Here is an 18,946-nt window from a genome sequence, read left to right as displayed (position 1 = left end):
AAAAAAACCCCAAAATTCTAGCAAAATTCTTCACAGACCTCTAAAGAATGGTTCTCAACTTCATATAAAAAAGCAAAAAACCCAGGATAGCCAAAACAATCCTGTACAATAAAAGAACTTCTGGAGGCATCACAATCCCAGATTTCAAGCTCTACTACAGAGCTACAGTACTGAAAACAGCCTGATATTGGCATAAAAACAACAGGAGGACCAATGGACCAAATCGAAAATCAAGATATTAATCCACACACCTTCAAACACCTGATTTTTGACAAAGAAGCAAAAAATATCAAATGGGAAAAAGAAAGAATATGTAACAAATGGTGCTGGCATAACTGGATATCAACATGTAGAAGTATGAAAATAGATCCATATCTGTCACCATGCACAAAACTCAAGTCCAAACGAATCAAAGACCTCGACATAAAGCCAGCCACATTGAACCTTATAGAAGAGAAAGTGGGAAGTACACTTGAATGCATTGGCACAGGAGATCACTTCCTAAATATAATCCCAGTGGCACAAACACTGAGAGAAACAATTAATAAATGGGACCTCCTGAAACTGAGAAGCTTCTGTAAAGCAAAGGACATGGTCAACAAGACAAATGACAGCCTATAGAATGGGAAAAGTTCTTCACTAACCCCACATCAGACAGAGGTCTGATCTCCAAAATATACAAAGAACTTAAGAAATTGGTCGTCAAAAGAACAAAAAATCCAATTAAAAAGATGGAATACAGAGCTAAACAGAGAACTCTCAACAGAGGAATCTATAATGGCTGAAAGACACTTAAGAAAATGTTCAACATCCTTAGTCATCAGAGAAATGCAAATCAAAACAACTCTGAGATTCCATCTTTCACCTGTAAGAATTGCCAAGATCAAAAACACTGATGACTACTTATTCTGGAGAGGTTTTGGGGTAAAGGGAACACTTCTTCATTGCTGGTGGGAATGCAAGCTAGTACAGCCTCTTTGGACATCAGTGTGGTGATTTCTCAGAAAATTAGGAAACAACCTTCATCAAGACCCAGTAATACCACGCTTGGGTATATGTCCAAAGGATGCTCAATTGTACCAGAAGGATATGTGCTCAACTATGTTCATAGCAGCATTGTTTGTCATAGCCAGAACATGGAAACAACATAAATGCCCCTCGACTGAGGAATGGATAAGATAAATGTAGTACATTTACACAACGGAGTACTACACAGGAGAAAAAATAACGACATCCTGAGTTTTGTAGGAAAATGGATAGATCTAGAAAACATCATTTTGAGTGAGGTAACCCAGACACAGAAAAACAATTGTCATATTTACTCACTCATAAGTGGTTTTTTTTTTTAACATAAATCAAAGAAAACCAGCCCACAAAGCACAATTCCAGAGAACCTAGACAACAATGAAGACCCTAAGGGAGACATACATAGATCTAATCTACATGGGTAGTAGAAAAAGGACAAGATCTCCTGAGTAAATAAGGAGCATGGGGACCTTGGGAGAGGGTTGAAGGGGAGGGGAGAGGCAGAGAGTGGAGCAGAGAAAAATGTAGAGCTCAATAAAAATCAATAAAACTTTGTATAGGGAAAAAAATGAAATAATGGAAACAGTCTTCCTTAAAAATTTACCAGAAGGGGCTGGAGAGATGGCTCAGCGGTTAAGAGCATTGCCTGCTCTTCCAAAGGTCCTGAGTTCAATTCCCAGCAACCACATGGTGGCTCACAACCATCTGTAATGAGGTCTGGTGCTTTCTTCTGGCCTGCAGACATACACAGACAGAATATTGTGTACATAATAAAATCCCACAGGTCAGGGAACCCTGATTGCTCTTCAAGCTGATGAGGGAGAGGGACTTGATTGGGGGAGGGGGAGGGAAATGGGAGGCGGTTGCGGGGAGGAGGCAGAAATCCTTAATAAATAAATAAATTAAAAAAATAAAAATAAATAAATATTTTTTTTAAAAATTTACCAGAAGTGTTATCATTAGTAATCAGCAGATTTTATTTATAAAACAATTTATTGGTTCATTTTCACTAAGACAAATATATCATCTATTAACAAGGGTGTCCGTGTGTGTGTGTGTGTGTGTGTGTGTGTGTGTGAGAGAGAGAGAGAGAGAGAGAGAGAGAGAGAGAGTGAGTGTGCGTGTGTGTGTTTGTATGTGTCTTTCTCTGTGTGCATGTCTGTGTGTGTAGTACCAGAGATCTAACCTTGGGTCTTTGTGTCTCTAAGGCATAGGTAAGTCCTACCAGATTCTCTGATAATGCCACTATTCAGTTTTATGGGAATAATTAATCATATTCAATAGTTTATAGACCAAATAGAAATAGTTTGTACTTTCTGTTCCTTTCCCCATTATTTTAAGTGCCCCAAAAATTAATATAGAGCTCCAAAAAGGAGAGAAGCTGTTTAATGATAATGTAAATGAAACTATATAGATTTTTCCAAAATCATGGTTATGATTTTGATTTATAGTTATGAAAATTTTCCTTGTCATGTGATCTAGGAAATAAAATTAGTATCCGCTATGTCGATATTGAGGATGGTAGCTAGATTACTCTAATTTACTGTACCTGATACTTTCTAGAAAGTTTGTTTGGTTTTGTTTTGGTAGCATAGTCTAGTTTCTAATTCCTGGCAATCGTCGCACCCTCCAAGTGCAGAGATTACCGGTGTGAGACACCAAGGGAAGAAAGTTCTTTCAAAGTATTTTCAAATGATTTTTTTTCCTCTGCAATTTCCTCCTTCATCCTAGAGTTGTTGATTATGTCTCCTGCAAATTCCCACTAAAGAACTGTTTCCTATTTTAACAAAACTCCAAACAAAAAGAAACCCTATTCTGCCATTTCCGGTTTAGGGAAACTTGAAACTTCTCTCCAGCCCTCCTCTACATCGCGCAGCCTTTCAGAACACACTGAATTCCTGCGACTAAGGTTAAAAAAAAAAATCACTCACTTCATTTAGGCGTCTTAAAATATACAAAGCTTTGATAATGTGGGTTTAAAAAATTTAAACTAGTGTCCGATTCAACACAAAGCTATCTTTCAGCTGTGTTATTTGCATACATTTCTCAGCAGGAAGTAACACGCAAAACTTCTGGTGTTCAAGGGAAAAGGTCCTTTATTCTAACCGAGTGCAATTCAGGATCCTTTGCCCCCTCCCCCTTATTTTTCTCCCCCCCCCCTCGCCCCCTTCCTGGAGAGGGAATAGTCAAAAAGAATTGTTTCAACAGATCTCGCGGTGCTGTTCGAGATCCTGTGTTTTAAAAAAAACAATTTAGAAATGATGCAAATGAGCCTGAGCCTTCCGGGGTTTGGGGCTGGGACTGCAGTGCTGGAAGCTCATTGAAAGCAGCCACTGGTGGAGGCGGGGCTCTGGCCAGTTCCCCTTCGACCTACCCCCACCCTCCTCTTCCAACCTCTGTTTGGCCCCTTGCTGTTCCAGTCGTTGCTGCAGCTGTTTCTCAGTCCTCTTCAAGACTCCAGCGACCAACCTCAAGCTCTTGTCTCCAGGATGGTGATCCGTGTATATATTGCATCTTCTTCTGGCTCTACGGCGGTAAGGAGAGTGGGAGCCCACCTTTGTTGTTTTCCAACACACTAGTCCTCCTCTGCCCCAGAACCGTTAAATTGCAGAAGTTACACTGGAAGCTTCTCCTTCGAAGACGCAAGCATCGCCTACTACACCCTCCCCCTCGTCTTTCCTTTCTTCCTTTGTTGCGTCGATTTCATTTTTTTTTTTCGTGGAGTTAGCTTTGTTCGCCTTGAGACATTAGTACCATATTTCGTTTCTAAAAGAAAAATAAAGAAAAAAAGAAAGGAAGAAAACTACAGAGTTTAGGTAGATGGGAGGAGATAACTGCTTTATGGATTTCAAGGTTAGGTGAAGTCAAGTGAAATAAAAAACAGTGCCTTTCAGGCTTTCAAGAGTGAGGCATTTAACAAATATGCCCTAAGTACCGAGTTCAGGGGAAGTGCTGTTTCTGTAAAGGATGGAGCCACTGATGGGAAGGGGCTGAAAGACTCCTGAGGCACTCAGATTATTGTGAAATCACTGCAATGACATTATTTTGAGAGCATGTAGACAGGGCATATAACACTAAAAGAAAACAGAAAGTCAGGAACAGTGATATAAATGGTTTCTTCTTCTTCTTCTTCTTCTTCTTCTTCTTCTTCTTCTTCTTCTTCTTCTTCTTCTTCTTCTTTCTTTTGATGTGGGTGGGTGTTTTTATTTAATGTAGTGTAAGACATGTCGCCCATATTGGCTCTTATTTTGACTTTTTCTTTTCCTTCAAAAAAAATTTTTAAAAACCACTACTTGAAGAGACTGGGTAAAGAACACGTGGCAACTGAGTTGCTGCCTCTTCCTAGGATATGATTTTCTTCCTCGATTCATCTGCCAACTGTTAACTTAGAATACCAGTTTTTAGCATATCTGAGAAGGATTGGGTAAACTGAGGTGAAAGCTGAATACATACTCCTGGTAAATGAAAGAGCCTCTGTTCTGTTCTTGCAATCCCAGGAGGAAAAAAAAAGGGGGCCAGCAGTGGCCACAGCAGATGTGTGGGCTCTGGAATTGCAATGTAGAAACCTTCTCTAGCTTTAGAGTGGTGGAGATCCCAGGTTGTTGGGTTGTTTATCTTTACATTTAAGAGGATTTGGAATAGAACTGACGGTTACATGAAATCAGCAGAACCTTGAACCTTGAACTTTGTCTCTTGCCAATATGTGTGCGTGCGCATAGACTGTATGTTAGCATGTAAGAAAACTTACCCTGAGAGTTATTGAACATTTTGTTTGAAAAAATAGAAGTGTTTGTTATTTCCTTGGGACCCCATTTTAGAAGCCTCTTGGCCTCCATAGATAACATTCTGATATTTCAAAGTAAAGCATGCATGACTAAATATTAATCTACTACAATAACTGCATTTTCAAGAACCTCTTTAATGCCTTTGGTTAATCCTTATTAGGTTGAACCTCTCAAGCATGTAGGTTTTTTTTAATGTGGTGGCTTGCAGTTTCAACACTGCTGTTTGTTCTTTGCTTTCTTTCTCTTCGATTTGTCTTCCAGAAGTAAACTCAAGGAGAAGCTGCTTTAAGAATTTCATCAACTACTAGAGTTACACCCTCTTTCTTTCTTAAGACTTCAATTTCTAAGTGCCCAAGAAGAGATTAAGACTTTTATTACATTATTTACATGATGGATATTCATGGTATTTGTGTTTAGTTTCTATTTTTTCTCATGGATTTTAAGGACTTGTCCATTCTTTCAGAATTTCCGTTTTTATGAAAATGTCCATTTTCTATTTCATGGTGCCAAAATAAATGATTTCTTCATTATAATCTTGCATTTTTTTTAAAAAAAAACCTAAAATAGTATGAAGAGAGTGTGTTTGAGGAGCCCTTCTTTATGTGAGTGGGGTGCTGGTTATTTATTGGAGAAAGGAAATTTCTTTTATGATAGGAAAACTTTCCTTTAACATAGCAAAAACATTGTCATTTAAACAAATTATTTAGAAATTTGAAGGCAGATGTTCTGATGGAATCTAAAAATATTGAAAAGATACATTTCTGTGAGTTATTATGTGACTGATGAGTGTTTGAAGTTTCTTGGCTTTGGCTTAATGATCTGTATTGAATGTTTTGCCTGCATATGCACATACTATATGCATGCCTGATGCTCATGGAGACCAGAAGAGGGTGTTGGATCTCATGGAATTGGAGTTACAGATATTTTTGAGCCAAAATGTGGATGCTGGGAACTGAACCCAAGTCTTCTGCAAGAGCAACACATGTTCTCTTGACTGATGAGTCATCTCTCCAGCCCCAAAGCTGTGTTCATATTTTTCCTGAATACTATAAAAATCAGCAATATTATGTGGCTAATTGTTCTGCTACTAATCTAGAACAGCAATAATAAACAATGTTATAGCCCAAAACTTCCTGTATTTCTCATCCTAGCTGAAAAAACAACTTAAAAAAATGTTTCCTTGTCTCTGCTCCAATACACAGGAGTAGCACTTGCTTCTCAAGGTTAGAAATAAAATCAAATGTGTTAGACTTTGCAGTGGATTCTTTGGCTGGTTTGTTTGTTTTCAGAACAGGGTTTCTCTGTGTAGTCCTAGCTGTCCTAGAACTCACTGGGTAGGTCAGGCTGGCCTTGAGCTCAGCAATCAGTCTTCCTTTCCCTCCCAAGTGCTGGAATTAAAGACATATGCCAGCACTACCCCGCCGCAGTGGACAGCTGATAGGAATGCTTAAGTTGTTTTAGGCACTACCTTACATTTTCTTGATAATAATCTCATGATTATGTTTCTTTCAGGAAAGGAAATGCAGACATGGAGAGGTTAAAACAACTTCCCTAGTGTCACATAGCTACTAAAGCCATAGAGTTTTGACGCAGTGAAAGCTGCTTAAATTTAAGCTTGTGTGTAACCATAAAGAAATGCATGCTGACAATGATAGAACGCAGTTAGTAGGCATGAGGACAAAAATTTGAACATGACCTTAGATGTTAGGAGAATGAATAAGTCCTGCAGGTTGAGAAGAAGTGCCTGGGCATGCCCATATGTGGGAATAGCAAAATGGGGAGCTAGGGTGGGGGTCGGGATGCTGTGTCTGTAAGTGAATGTAAGTAAGTGGGATATGTGGCTTCTTCACTCAAGGCTATGAAAGTGGAGAAGACATAGGCACATTTTGGGAATCCTAATATTTTTTTAGGTGAAGCTCTGACAGACAATTCTATTTCTCTTGGTGGAGGCATCTAGCAAGAATGTAGCTTCCAGTTGTCAACAGCAAGTGAATTCTGCATGTTCACGTTTTATTTCTTGTCACTTCCTAGTTGAACTTAACATCTGTTCTTAATATTAGTTTTGAGACAGAGACTCATCACCTAGGCCAGGTGAGACTCAAACTCATGATCCTCCTACCTCAGCTGCCCAAGTGCCAGGACTACTGTAGGTTTGTGCCACAACATCTGGCTTTCTACCCCCTCCTTCGTTTAGAATTGTTTGTGCCTGTTATTGGTATGATGTCATGTAGCAACATATGTATACTACATATCTAGAAGAAAATGAAATATTAAACTCCATGTCTAAATAACTTCATAAGTTGCAGTAGCTTTTAACTAAAACCAACATTGACCTTTGGTTGGAATTGTTAGAATGATGAGACAAGGTTTTGTTGACTTAGGAGAATTTTCCACTTAACTCTTTCTCCAAGATTCTTATTTGAGTTCCATTTTATGTCCGCTATGCATTCTGTGTGTGTTGGTGCAGACACTTGATGGTTATGGTATCTAGGTGGTTGCTGAGGATCTCATTTAGGGGATAGCTTATGCAATAATTTCTCTCTCTCTCTCTCTCTCTCTCTCTCTCTCTCTCTCTCTCTCTCTCTCTCTTTCTCTCTCTCGTTTCTCTTATGACTACTGAAATGGAGCTAGTTTTAGGGTGGATTCTATGGCGGGGCTGACTCTCAAGTAATAAAGAGACATGAATAGACCGAGCACTCGTGGTCACCAAATCACAGCTCACTAGTCATCGTATTTTCTTCACTTGTAATAGGCATGTAGAGCAGCAAGTCACTGTTTTTTGTCATGTGGTTCTTTTTTTTTTAATGATCTATTTATTTATTATGTACACAATGTTCTGCCTGCACATATATTTGTAGGCCAGAAGAGGGCACTAGATCTCATTACAGATGGTTGTGAACCACCATATGGTTGCTGGGAATTGAACTCAGGACCTTTGGAAGAACAGCTTCTTAACCTCTTAACCTCTGAGCCATCTCTCCAGCCCTGTCATGTGGTTCTTAAGTAATCTTTATCTTAGGTCACAGATTTTTTTTGCTGTTTTATCTTTGTATATATAAATTGAGCACTGACTTGAAATATGTTTTGGTGCATGCCATAGCTGTCAAGCTTTGTTGAAGTGGTGTTTATTTAAAACTATTCATAAACTAATTAGAAGGTCAAAATCAGAACTCATCAAATGAATAGGCATGCTTTTTGGAAACCCCAAGCAACGAAGAAGGGTGACTTTCAAGTGTCAAATTCAAAGACTGAATGAAGATCAGTACCTTCAATTTGGTACCTAATACTTGAAAGCCAATTTCTCTAAAACCATAGTAAAGCCGTTGGAATAACTTGGTCCAAATTAAAATAGCTTAGCAAACATATTTCCCATCCAAGTACTAACCAGGCCCCATCCTGCTTAGCTTCTGAGATCAGATGAAATTAGACGTGTTCAGGGTTGTGTGGCCTTAGACAGGAAACATAACTCGATGGTGGTGGCTCTTGTGCAATTGAAAATGTTTGAAAGTCTAACAGTCTATGGCACAATGTGTTATGAAAGTTAAGTAAGACTCATAACTTTGTAGATGAAAACAATAATGGGAATTTATCTTTAGCATAAAGATTTATTCAGCTGAGGAAGAATAATAACCTTAAGATCAACCCTTCTCTTAAAATGGCCTGTGTTAAAGACTAGACACGGTCAGGCTGAATGTTCTACTTCTTTGTGGCTATTCTCAAGTGTCTTTTTCTAAAGCATGTATTGCCCAATAAACTATGTATCTTTAAAATATATATTTATCCTTCGAGAAGTTCATATATGCATGCAATGTATTTTGATCATATTCGTTTCCTCCCACTCAGCTCCTTCTAGTTCTCATGCCCAACCCCTCCCAACTTCTTGTCGTCCTTTTTATATTGCCTATCAAGTGCAGCTTGCATTGCTCTTGTGTAAATGGGTGTGGACCGTCCACTGGACTCTGGTAAACCTACTGGGCACCATGCCTTTAAAGGAAATTCTCTGCCAGCAGCCAACTGTCAGGAGCAACTCAGGTGGGGGGAGGGGCGCACGAGCTCCTCTGCCATCCATGTTAGAATATTGATTGGCTTGAACTTGTTCAGGCAGCCGCAGCTCCTGACAACTCTGTGTCTTTATGAAATACATTTTGTCTTAACGGAATTACCAAGGATTAATATCATATTGTGTTTTATTGGCAAAATTAAATAGATTAGAGGGGATCTGTAAGTGACTGTCTGTCGAAATGCTGGCCTTCAATTCTACCTTGCGACCTACCTAGAGACCTTTGAAAATTACAACTTAATTACTTCTCTCAATCTAGACCAAGATGAAACAAACATACTTTGAGACAGAAAGGGCAACTCTTTTATGGCGACTGCTTTTGTTAGCATGGGAAACAAAGGTGACATTTAACACTTGACCGGGCCAGAAAAGTTGAAAACAAAGGAATTGTTTTCTAGCCTGATGCTTTACCTTTTGATATATGTTTTTTTGAAAGGTAGACTTGTAGAGCGAAATAAAAAATGCAAATAAAAGGTTAAAAATACCACAGCAAATTCAGACGCTGTAGATTTAAAGTGTTTAGCACTGTTGGAGTTTTGTTTTCCTTGTGCTACCTTTTTGTTAGCATGGCTGTTCAAGATTTGGCTGCAGGAGTGGTAAAAACTGGCATGGGTTCTTTCTGCGTTGTGCACGCCAGGCACTGTGCCTACTGCTTTTCATACATTCTTGCATTTAATTTAACTCTTAAAGTAACTGTGAGGTGTTATTATTAGACTGGTTTATGTGACTTTAACTGAGATTCAAGAAAGATATTAGCTATATATTGATCAAGACCAAAGAGCTAGAAATGGCAGAGCTGGGATTACAACGAATACAGGATGTTGCCTTCAGAACCCCCAGAATTGTTATTTACATAGCCTCCATGTGTAGATAGTACATTGAAATTTTGATTTATGATTAGAAATACAATTTTAAGTCCAGCTTGGTCTACAGAGTGAATTCAAGGGCTATTCAGAGAAATCCGGTCTCAAAAAACAAGTAACCATTTAAGTAGGGAGAGTGGGATATCTTAGTGGGTCAAAGTTGTAATGCTGTCTATGTTGATGACCTGACTTTGATTTGTAGAATTCCCAGAGAGATGGAAGGAGACACCCAACTTCTGAAAGTTGCCCTTCTACCACTCACTGTGAGGTACCTGCATTCATACATGCGTATCATATACATGCACATGTGCACATACAATAGAAAAATACTCGGGAGATCCTCTTACTAGGTAAATGTGTTCTCATCTATGACCCTTGCTTGAGAATGAGATGGGAGGGAGACAGGCAACTAAGAGAGAGGCCAGCACTTGGATTTTCTTTTACAACGTTGTACGCATGCGTGCATACACACATAGGCTCTACCAGGGGTGTAGTTTAAGTAGTCTTTACCCCTTTTTGTAGGGGCTTGTGCTGCATATTGACCTTCTAGGACTTTGATTCTCATTTTTAAGACTATCCCCTTTGCTTAGCATGGCTGTGCAAACTGATAATCATAGCAACTCTGGAAGTTTGATGTACAAGAATAGTGAGTGCCAGGCCAGACTAGGCTCCATGTTCAGACCCTGTGTCAAAAAAGAAAAAAAGGATAAAAGAAAAATGAAGGAAAGAAAACATACCCGCCCAACCCCCAAATACAGGAACAACCACAAAAACATGTATTTCATGAATATAAACTAGCATGGGAAAGAAGAGATGTAGGTTTTTATGAGTCTGTGACTATATTCGAAAGCAGTGCTGTTATGATTTATAAACTTTGGCTTTGGATTCTCGTCTTTGAATTATATTCTTTGGTTTAGCTCTTCTGGAAATAAAAATCTATCCCAGAGTTGGGTTGGAGCCAAACATTTATGCTTGGGAGATTTCCAACAATGAGTCAAGACTAATTAAACTTCACTTTTTAAGCGCCAGACGGTATTCATCTCAGGTAACAGCTACTGCATGAGACACGTTGGTCTGTGTATTTCACCATTGCCTTTCATGCAGCTGCTTCGTCATAAGTGTGGCAGAGTTCTTATTATTAAAATTGTAACCGTATGGAGTTAATCAAGTCGTATGGTTTTGGAAACCGTGATCTCTGGTATAACATTTGAAAGTTGATTTAGAAGGAAAACTTGGGTAGATAATTACTTATTGTTAAAAAATGATGAACTACGTTGATTTAATTTCTAGTGCAGGTAATTAGTCAGCTGTAGTTGAGAGTAAAGAGACTCATGGTCCAGCTCGGTGGGGGAACGGTGGGGGAACGCTGTCCTAGATGGGTGGAGTATTGGGCTGTATATGCCTAGCACTCTATAAAAAAAGTCACGAAAATAATTTTAAGAGCTGTCTTGCTGTCTGTCATGGAGCACTTAAACATACCTCACACAATGAAGTTTGTCATTTAATTCTCTAACAACTAAGTGAAATCAGTATTCAAATCTCTTTTTTTGAGATAAAGTTTCACAATGTGGCCTAATGTGGGCCCATAATTTGCCTTTTTCTATCTTTAGCACCCTTATTGCAGAGATGACAGTCCGGTCTGACTCCAGGGTCTAGTGTCCCCATTTTTATTTGAGGTCACGGTCTTGCCCTAATTGCCCTGGTGTTCACTATAAGATGAAACTGGCCTTGAATTTACAAAGGTCTCTCTGCCTCTGTTTTTCACATGCTAGGATTAAAAAAGCATGCACCATGGTGCCTGGCCCCCAACCTTAAGAAGCAAAAACAGGCTAAAAAAGTTAACAAGTCCACAGAACTAGGAAACCACCTCCTAGATTTGTCTGATCTGAAACCTTTGGCATTAACCTGTATGCTAACCTCCCTACAGATTTGATATTTAATATCACTGTGTTTTTGAATATGTTGCTATGCTATTTCCTTTTGCTGATCTTGGAAGAATCATGAAAATATCTCATAACTAATTGGCATACAGTAGTATCAGGAACAATTAATTCTAAGGGTATCTATTATGTCAAGGGAATTTAGGATTTTTTTCTTTTCTAATTCTTTTTTTGGCTTTTTAAAAATAGTTTTTATTGAGCTATATATTTTTCTTTGCTCCCTCCCTTCCTTTACCCTCCCCTTCTACCTTCTGCCATGGTCCCCATGCTTCCAATTTACTCAGGAGATCTTGTCTTTTTCTACTTTCCATGTAGATTAGATCCATATGTCTCTATTGGAGTCCTCATTGTTGTCTAGGTTCTCTGGGATTGTGAGTTGTAGGTTGGTTTTTCTTTGGTTTATGTCTAGAAGCCACTTATGAGTAAGTTCATATGATATTTGTCTTTCTGGGTCTGGGTTACCTCACTCAAAATGATGTTTTCTAGATCTATCCATTTTCCTGCAAAATTCAAGATGTTTTTCTGCTGTGTAGTGCTCCATTGTGTAAATGTACCAAATTTTCCTTATCCATTCTTTGGTCGAGGGGCGTTTAGGTTGTTTCCACGTTCTGGCTATGATGAACAATGCTGCTATGAACATAGTTGAGCACATGTCCTTGTGGTATGATTGAGCATCCTTTGGGTATATACCCAAAAGTGGTATTGCTGGGTCATGAGGAAGGCTGTTTCCTAATTTTCTGAGAAATCACCACACTGATATCCAAAAAGGTTGTACCAGTTTGCACTCCCACCAGCAATGCAGAAGTGTTCCCCTTACCTCACATCCTCTCCAGCATAAGTTGTCATCAGTGTTTTTGATCTTGGATTTTCTTATCGGTATAATATGGAAAGGAACTTAGAATTCTTCCGAGCAGAAAAAGCCATGATCTCTCAAGACTGATATTGATCAGGTAGAAAACAAAATGCGTACTTTAGGTCAGTATAATAAAATCACCTTGTATAAGCTATCCTAACAACAATAAGATGAAGCAAATTGGTCTGAGAATGGATTTTGAAGGTGAGCTATATTATTTGGCATGAGTGGGCCATTGCATGTTTCTTTGACTGTTATCCTCACACCTTGAATATGGGTAATGTGAAATGAAGGGAGCCATGGAAGAAAGCTGCTATAAGCGTTAGAAGGAATCATTACTGAAAATTATTGAAACTGATCTCATTATTGCAGAAACTTGTGGGGTTAGCTAAGAATTTTGAATTTCTTAAGACAGATATTTGAGATGTAGCTTTTCTTGTGAGTTTCTACTTCAAAATGAAGAATAAAGAGATTAAAATTAAAATTTCTAAGTGAGTTCAAGGGAACAAAGTTTCTGAAGGCTGGGGGAAGAAAGTTGTTGCAGGTGTGAGTTTACCACATCATAAGACAAACTCTTGCTAAGTTTTTTTTTCTTTGTCAACTCTTCTTTTTTTGTTGATTTTTATTGAGCTCTACATTTTTCTGTGCTCCCCTCCCCGCCTTTCCCCTCCCCTTCAATCATCTCCCAAGGTCCCCATGCTCCCATTTTACTCAGGAGATCTTGTCTTTTTCTACTTCCCATGTAGATTAGATTCATGTATGTTTCTCTTAGGGTCCGCGTTGTTGTCTGGGTTCTCTGGGATTGCTATTTGTGGTCTGGTTTTCTTTGATTTATGTTTAAAAACCACTTTTGAGTGAATACATATGATATTTGTCTTTCTGTGTCTGGGTTACCTCACTCAAAATGATGTTTTCTAAATCTATCCATTTTCCTGCAAAATTCAAGCTGTCATTATTTTTTTCTGCTGTATAGTACTCCATTGTGTAAATATACCACATTTTCCTTATCCATTCTTTGGTCAAGGGGCATTTAGGTTGTTTCCAGGTTCTGGCTATGATGAACAATGCTGCTATGAACATAGCTGAGCACATGTCCTTGTAGCACGATTGGGTATCCTTTGAACATATATCCAAAAAGTGGTGTTACTGGGTCTTGAGGAAGGTTGTTTCCTAATTTTCTGAGAAATTGCCACACTGACATCCAAAGGGGCTGTGCCAGCTTGCACTCCCACCAGCAATCCTTGCTTAATTTTTAAGGGACTAAGTAAGCAGTGTGACAAGACCCACAATAAGGTCAAACACTTTTGAATTTCTGGGTCATTATTTTTAAGAGGATGTTGAAAGACATGTATGAAAAGAATATGATGAAACTGTGATAAAATATCTAGTTATTATCTAGGCAGATAAGGGATTTGATTTAATTTTGAAGTTGAAATTGAAGAATGGATTTTATTTAGTATGTTTTGCAAATATTGTTTATATTTATATTTTACTGTTTATATTGTATTATACTGTTACGTTTATATTATATGGGGAGTTTATATTTACTGTTATGTATTATATTATACTGTTATATGTTTATACTATATGAGGAGTTTAAGAGAAGGATGTGTATTACATTGAGAACTTAATCTGACACAACCAGAAAACTGTGAACACCAAACTTCATATGGCAAGGGATCCTAGCCTTACCCAAATGCCAGAGTCTCCGCGAGAAAGGCCTACCCGGCCAGCCACATAGCATGTATCTACTTTAAAGTCAGTGTGTCTACATTTTGTGAAAAACAAAAATAACACAAGCTTGTCTAAATAATAATTTATGCATAGATGTTCAAGTAGATTTAGTATACATCAATATATAATAACTTTTGAAAATCATCAACTTACAGAGATAGATGTTCCCCATGGTTAGGCATGATGTCTTTAGAGTTTTGCTTTAAGATTAATTTAAGCATGATCGTTCATGCTATATTACTTTACAGTACAGAGAAAACATCTAAAGAGCAGCTATTGAAAAAATGAGATACTATATCATGTAAAAGCACAACCTAAGAGATCCATGAAAAATAAGCAGAATTGGCCTCCTTGGGTTCTTCAAACATGGATGGATCTGAAAATAATTAGGAGTAAAATTTCTTAGATGATCTTTTAACATGTAAAGAAAGTACTGCTACTGACCTACACTTAAGAAAAGGATCACCATTTTTTTAAGTTTATTTATTTATTAAGGATTTCTGCCTCCTCCCCGCCACCGCCTCCCATTTCCCTCCCCCTGCCCTGATCAAGTCCCTCTCCCTCATCAGCTTGAAGAGCCATCAGGGTTCCCTGACCTGTGGAAAGTCCAAGGACCGCCCACCTCCATCCAGGTTTAGTAAGGTGAACATCCAAACTGCCTAGGCTCCCCTAAAGCCAGTACGTGCAGTAGGATCAAAAACCCATTGCCATTGTTCTTGAGTTCTCAGTAGTCCTCATTGTCCGCTATGTTCAGTAAGTCCGGTTTTATCCCATGCTTTTTCAGACCCAGGCCAGCTGGTCTTGGTGAGTTCCCGATAGAACAACCCCATAGTCTCAGTGTGTGGGTGAACCCTCGCGGTCCTGAGTTCCTTGCTCGTGCTCCCTCTCCTTCTGCTCCTGATTTGGACCTTGAGATTTCTGTCCGGTGCTCCAATGTGGGTCTCTGTCTCAGTCTCCTTTCATTGCCTTATGAAGGTTAGTATTCAGGAGGATGCCTATATGTTTGTCTTTGGATTCACCTTCTTATTTAGCTTCTCTAGGATTGCGAATTATAAGCTCAATGAAGGATCACCATTTTATTTCTTTTTATTTTCTGCATATGTGTGTGTTTTACCTGCATGTATGTCTGTGTGTAGCATGTGCATGCAGTGCCCACAGAGATCAGAAGAGGACAGTGGATCCTCTGGAACTGGGGGTCACACATGGATGTGAATTGCTGGGTGCTGGAAACCAAAACGGGTCGTCTGTAAGAGCAAAAAGCAGTCTTAACCAGTGAGCCATCTCTTCATCCACAAGGACTACCATTTGGCATCACGAGGTTTCTTTGAAATATTTGAAGTAAGAATGTTAAGCATTTTTTGTTGTTTTTGTTTTATGACAGAGTTTCCTGCAGCCCCCAGGCTGGCTTTTCTAGGTAACTGAGGCTGAGGGTGACCTTGAACCAATGATCTTTGAAAGTGCTCAGATTACAGTATGTGCACAGTCATGAATGGCATGTATGTGGGAGTCATTTGTGTGAAAGTATATGATACAAAGACAGTTGGGATATTCTTTTTTAAAGATTTATTTATTTATTATGTATACAGTGTTTTGCCTGCATGTATGCCTGCAGGCCAAAAGAGAGCACAAAATCTCCTTACAGATGGTTGGGAGCCACCATGTGGTTGCTGGGACCCCAAAAAGTGCAGCCAGTGCTCTTAACCACTGAGCGATCTCTCCAGCAGTTGGGATAGGGATATTCTATATGATAACTTTAAATGTGTTTTTCTAAAAATTTTCTCAAGCTATAGGAATTCCTTCTGTCTTTATAACAATTTTAAACCCCAGAAGGAAGAGTAGAATAGATTTTGAGGCTAGGTCAAGTGTTTTCATTTCTTAACTTTGAATTGATGTCTGTTGAGTGTTAGAAGTAGTTTGTAGGGCCCTACTTGAGAACTATTATAAAATGCAACAGAGCCTCGAATAATAATTTATTTACTTTTTCTATTTCTTACTACCCAGAATATAATTAGAATGGAGTAGGATTCAACATATTTGCTGATGCATCAACAGACGGCATGTTGCAATTCAAATGCGGCAGGCTACCAGTTGGAAATTTGTGGTTGGTGTTCAGAAACGTACGACTGGAGTGAGGCAAAGATGGCGGCTAGAAAGTTAATAGCGCTGGAGTCATTGACAGGGTGTTCTCTGAAACTATGTGAAGGAAGGAACTAAGAGGAAGGGATTGCAAAATGAGATGAGGATACAGCCTTGCTGAAAATGTACACACAGGAAGTGGTGAAAGGCACAGAAAAGAGAGCGATTCATTAAGAAAGAGGAGAGAGGTCTGGATTGGAAGCTAGGACAGAGGCCAGTCAGTGTTCAGGGAGCTTAGGCATTGTTTGGTAGTGCCATACAAGAATTGTGAAAATTCATAAAATGCCATTGAATTCAAAAGCAGGAAATTATTAGTATTGTCCAGTTTTTCACTGGTGTGATAAAAAGAAAGGCTCTCGCTAAGTGAGGAACATGTCAGCTCGGGACAAAGCTATAGAGATGGATGTCCAATGAGACCCTTTCTCAAGTAATAACAACAACGAACCATTATCCATACTAATTTAAGTTCCCTGTAAAGTGTGTATTGACCATGAAGAGAGTGATTTTATTTTTACTGGCCAGTTTTAAATTGCTCTTGTAAGAGAATAAGCAGGAAAGTCACGGCTCTTACATAAGTATGAATGGCTGGACAATTTCCACTGCCCTTACTTGCCAAACCAATTAACAAAATTGGCTCTTTAGAAAATAATAGTTTGCTGGCAGTGCTTGCCTAGTATGTGCAAGGGCCTGGATTTCATCCCAAGCCCTGAAAATAAAAATAAATAAATAAATAAATCCTTGTGGATGTTTGTGTTTTGCACTGGAAATGACTTGGGAGTTCCAAGAGTGCAGCTCATGTAATGTTTCTTTCAGAAACTTGAATTGTTTATACTTAGTTTCATTCCCAATGTCAATGGAAGCTCCCCAAGGCTGCAGGTTGGGTGATCAGTAAGCAGATGTTTCTGTAACCTTCAGATTTGGGGGCTGACTTGGAATCTTGTGCACGGAATTCAAAGAAGATAAAGAGATAAATGCAATTCTTTGAGATTCCCTATAAACAAAACTGTTAAGAGTCTAGATCTGAGCGCTTGTAGAGCCTTGGCTCTCTACTTGTACATGGAACTTACCTGACAGCCTGTGGATGTCGGCAAAGTCATAGAAACAGTTGAGAGACCTGAATAAAGAACCTTGTTAAAGACTAGACATTTTGAATAGATTAGCTAGGCCATGTTCTGGCAATTCTCTGTCTATGATTTGCGCTGTGAACTGTTTTCCTTCCACGCTCTAATTCACACATTCATTGAGAAGCATTTATACCAGTCTCTGGAGTAGATTATGTGCCTTAGTTCTCAAGGACAAGACAGAACCTGGAATAGTGTCTCTCAGATCCTAGAGTGACTAAGAATGGGAAACTATGGGGATGTCCTTTGAGAGGACGAAGTTATGTGCTTTGGGAATGAGAATATATGAAGTGTTCAGAGTCCAACATCCATTTGGGGCGTCTCTGCCAGTATGTTGACAAACTCTCACAGAAGTCCGTGTCTTTAACAGATGTTCAGATACCTTTTTTGGTCTACTTTCCATTTATGTCTTTGTGAATAGTTATTTTAAAACGATAATTTATTATTTCAGCTGAACTTTTACCCTGTTTTCTTGTCATTTCCTTGGAAAGGTGTGGGAATTAGACTCTAAGTACAATGTTCTATTTCGGTTTCTTTCTGTACTTGAACATGCAGCAGAGGCATGATTAAGGTCAGTTCTGATTAAGGGAAAATGTAGCTGTGATGACAAGCTGAAAGATTTGTGGGTTTTCTGCCCTACTATTTCTGTCAGTTGTTTTGGAATTTCAGGGAAAAACACTAAGACATTCTTTTATTATTGGACAAATCCTATTCAGGCTTATTTCGATTGAACTTGGGATCAACCTGGCTGGGGTATATATACTTATTCCTTACAGAAACTTGAGCTGGCTCCCTTAACTACTTATGAAAGCCTAGCTACCATAGGTTAGTCTCATCCTTCCATCTCTCCCTGGCTCTTTCCTTTGCTTTTCTAAAGCTTATAGGATTCCCGAATATTTGGTTGAGGTTTAATTCAGGTTTCGCACAACTGTTTGCCTCATTATTTATATCCCTGCTAAATTGGAAAAGAGTTATATTCTGTGCTAGAATTTCCAACATAGGGGTGGGTTGTTCAGTATGTTGGTCTTTGGCCAACTATATGACCAAAAAAAAAGTAAGCTTTGTGCTGAAATAGTATTTTTCTTAAGTTTCCACTAAATAATTCGATAAGTAGACAATTTCTATCTTTTCAACATAGTTGTAGCTCAGCTCAATACAGTGGTTCCACTCAGAAAGCGTTCTTGCATTCTCCTTGGGAGTCAGTAGCATCTGAAGCCAGTTATTCTCGTGGATAGGTTTTTCTTTTCGAACCAGGGTTGCTCCTTTTAACATAGAAATATAATATTTCTTTTTGTAATTGTACTGCACTGGTGGACTGAAAACAGTGTTGCCTAGGTAGAAGCATCGCCAGTGTTGGCCAGGTGGAAGCATTGCCAGTGTCGCCCAGGTAGAAGCATCGCCAGTGTTGGCCAGGTGGAAGCATTGCCA

General features: G+C 38.8%; 1 protein-coding gene across 1 annotated transcript in view; it reads left to right on the top strand.

Moving 5' to 3' along the window:
- The first annotated feature begins 3,303 nt into the window (after nucleotides 1–3,303).
- Nucleotides 3,304–18,946, top strand: part of Sh3bgrl (SH3 domain binding glutamate rich protein like) — an 84,183-nt gene continuing 68,540 nt past the window's right edge. Inside the window, exon 1 of the mRNA XM_005366722.3 lies at nucleotides 3,304–3,560. Coding sequence (XP_005366779.1) covers nucleotides 3,516–3,560 — 45 coding nt within the window. The 5' untranslated portion in view covers nucleotides 3,304–3,515. The remainder of the gene's footprint in view (nucleotides 3,561–18,946) is intronic.

Source organism: Microtus ochrogaster, unplaced genomic scaffold, assembly GCF_000317375.1.
Source record: "Microtus ochrogaster isolate Prairie Vole_2 unplaced genomic scaffold, MicOch1.0 UNK13, whole genome shotgun sequence".
NCBI lineage: Eukaryota > Metazoa > Chordata > Mammalia > Rodentia > Cricetidae > Microtus > Microtus ochrogaster.
This window is presented reverse-complemented; position numbering and strand designations above follow the sequence as displayed.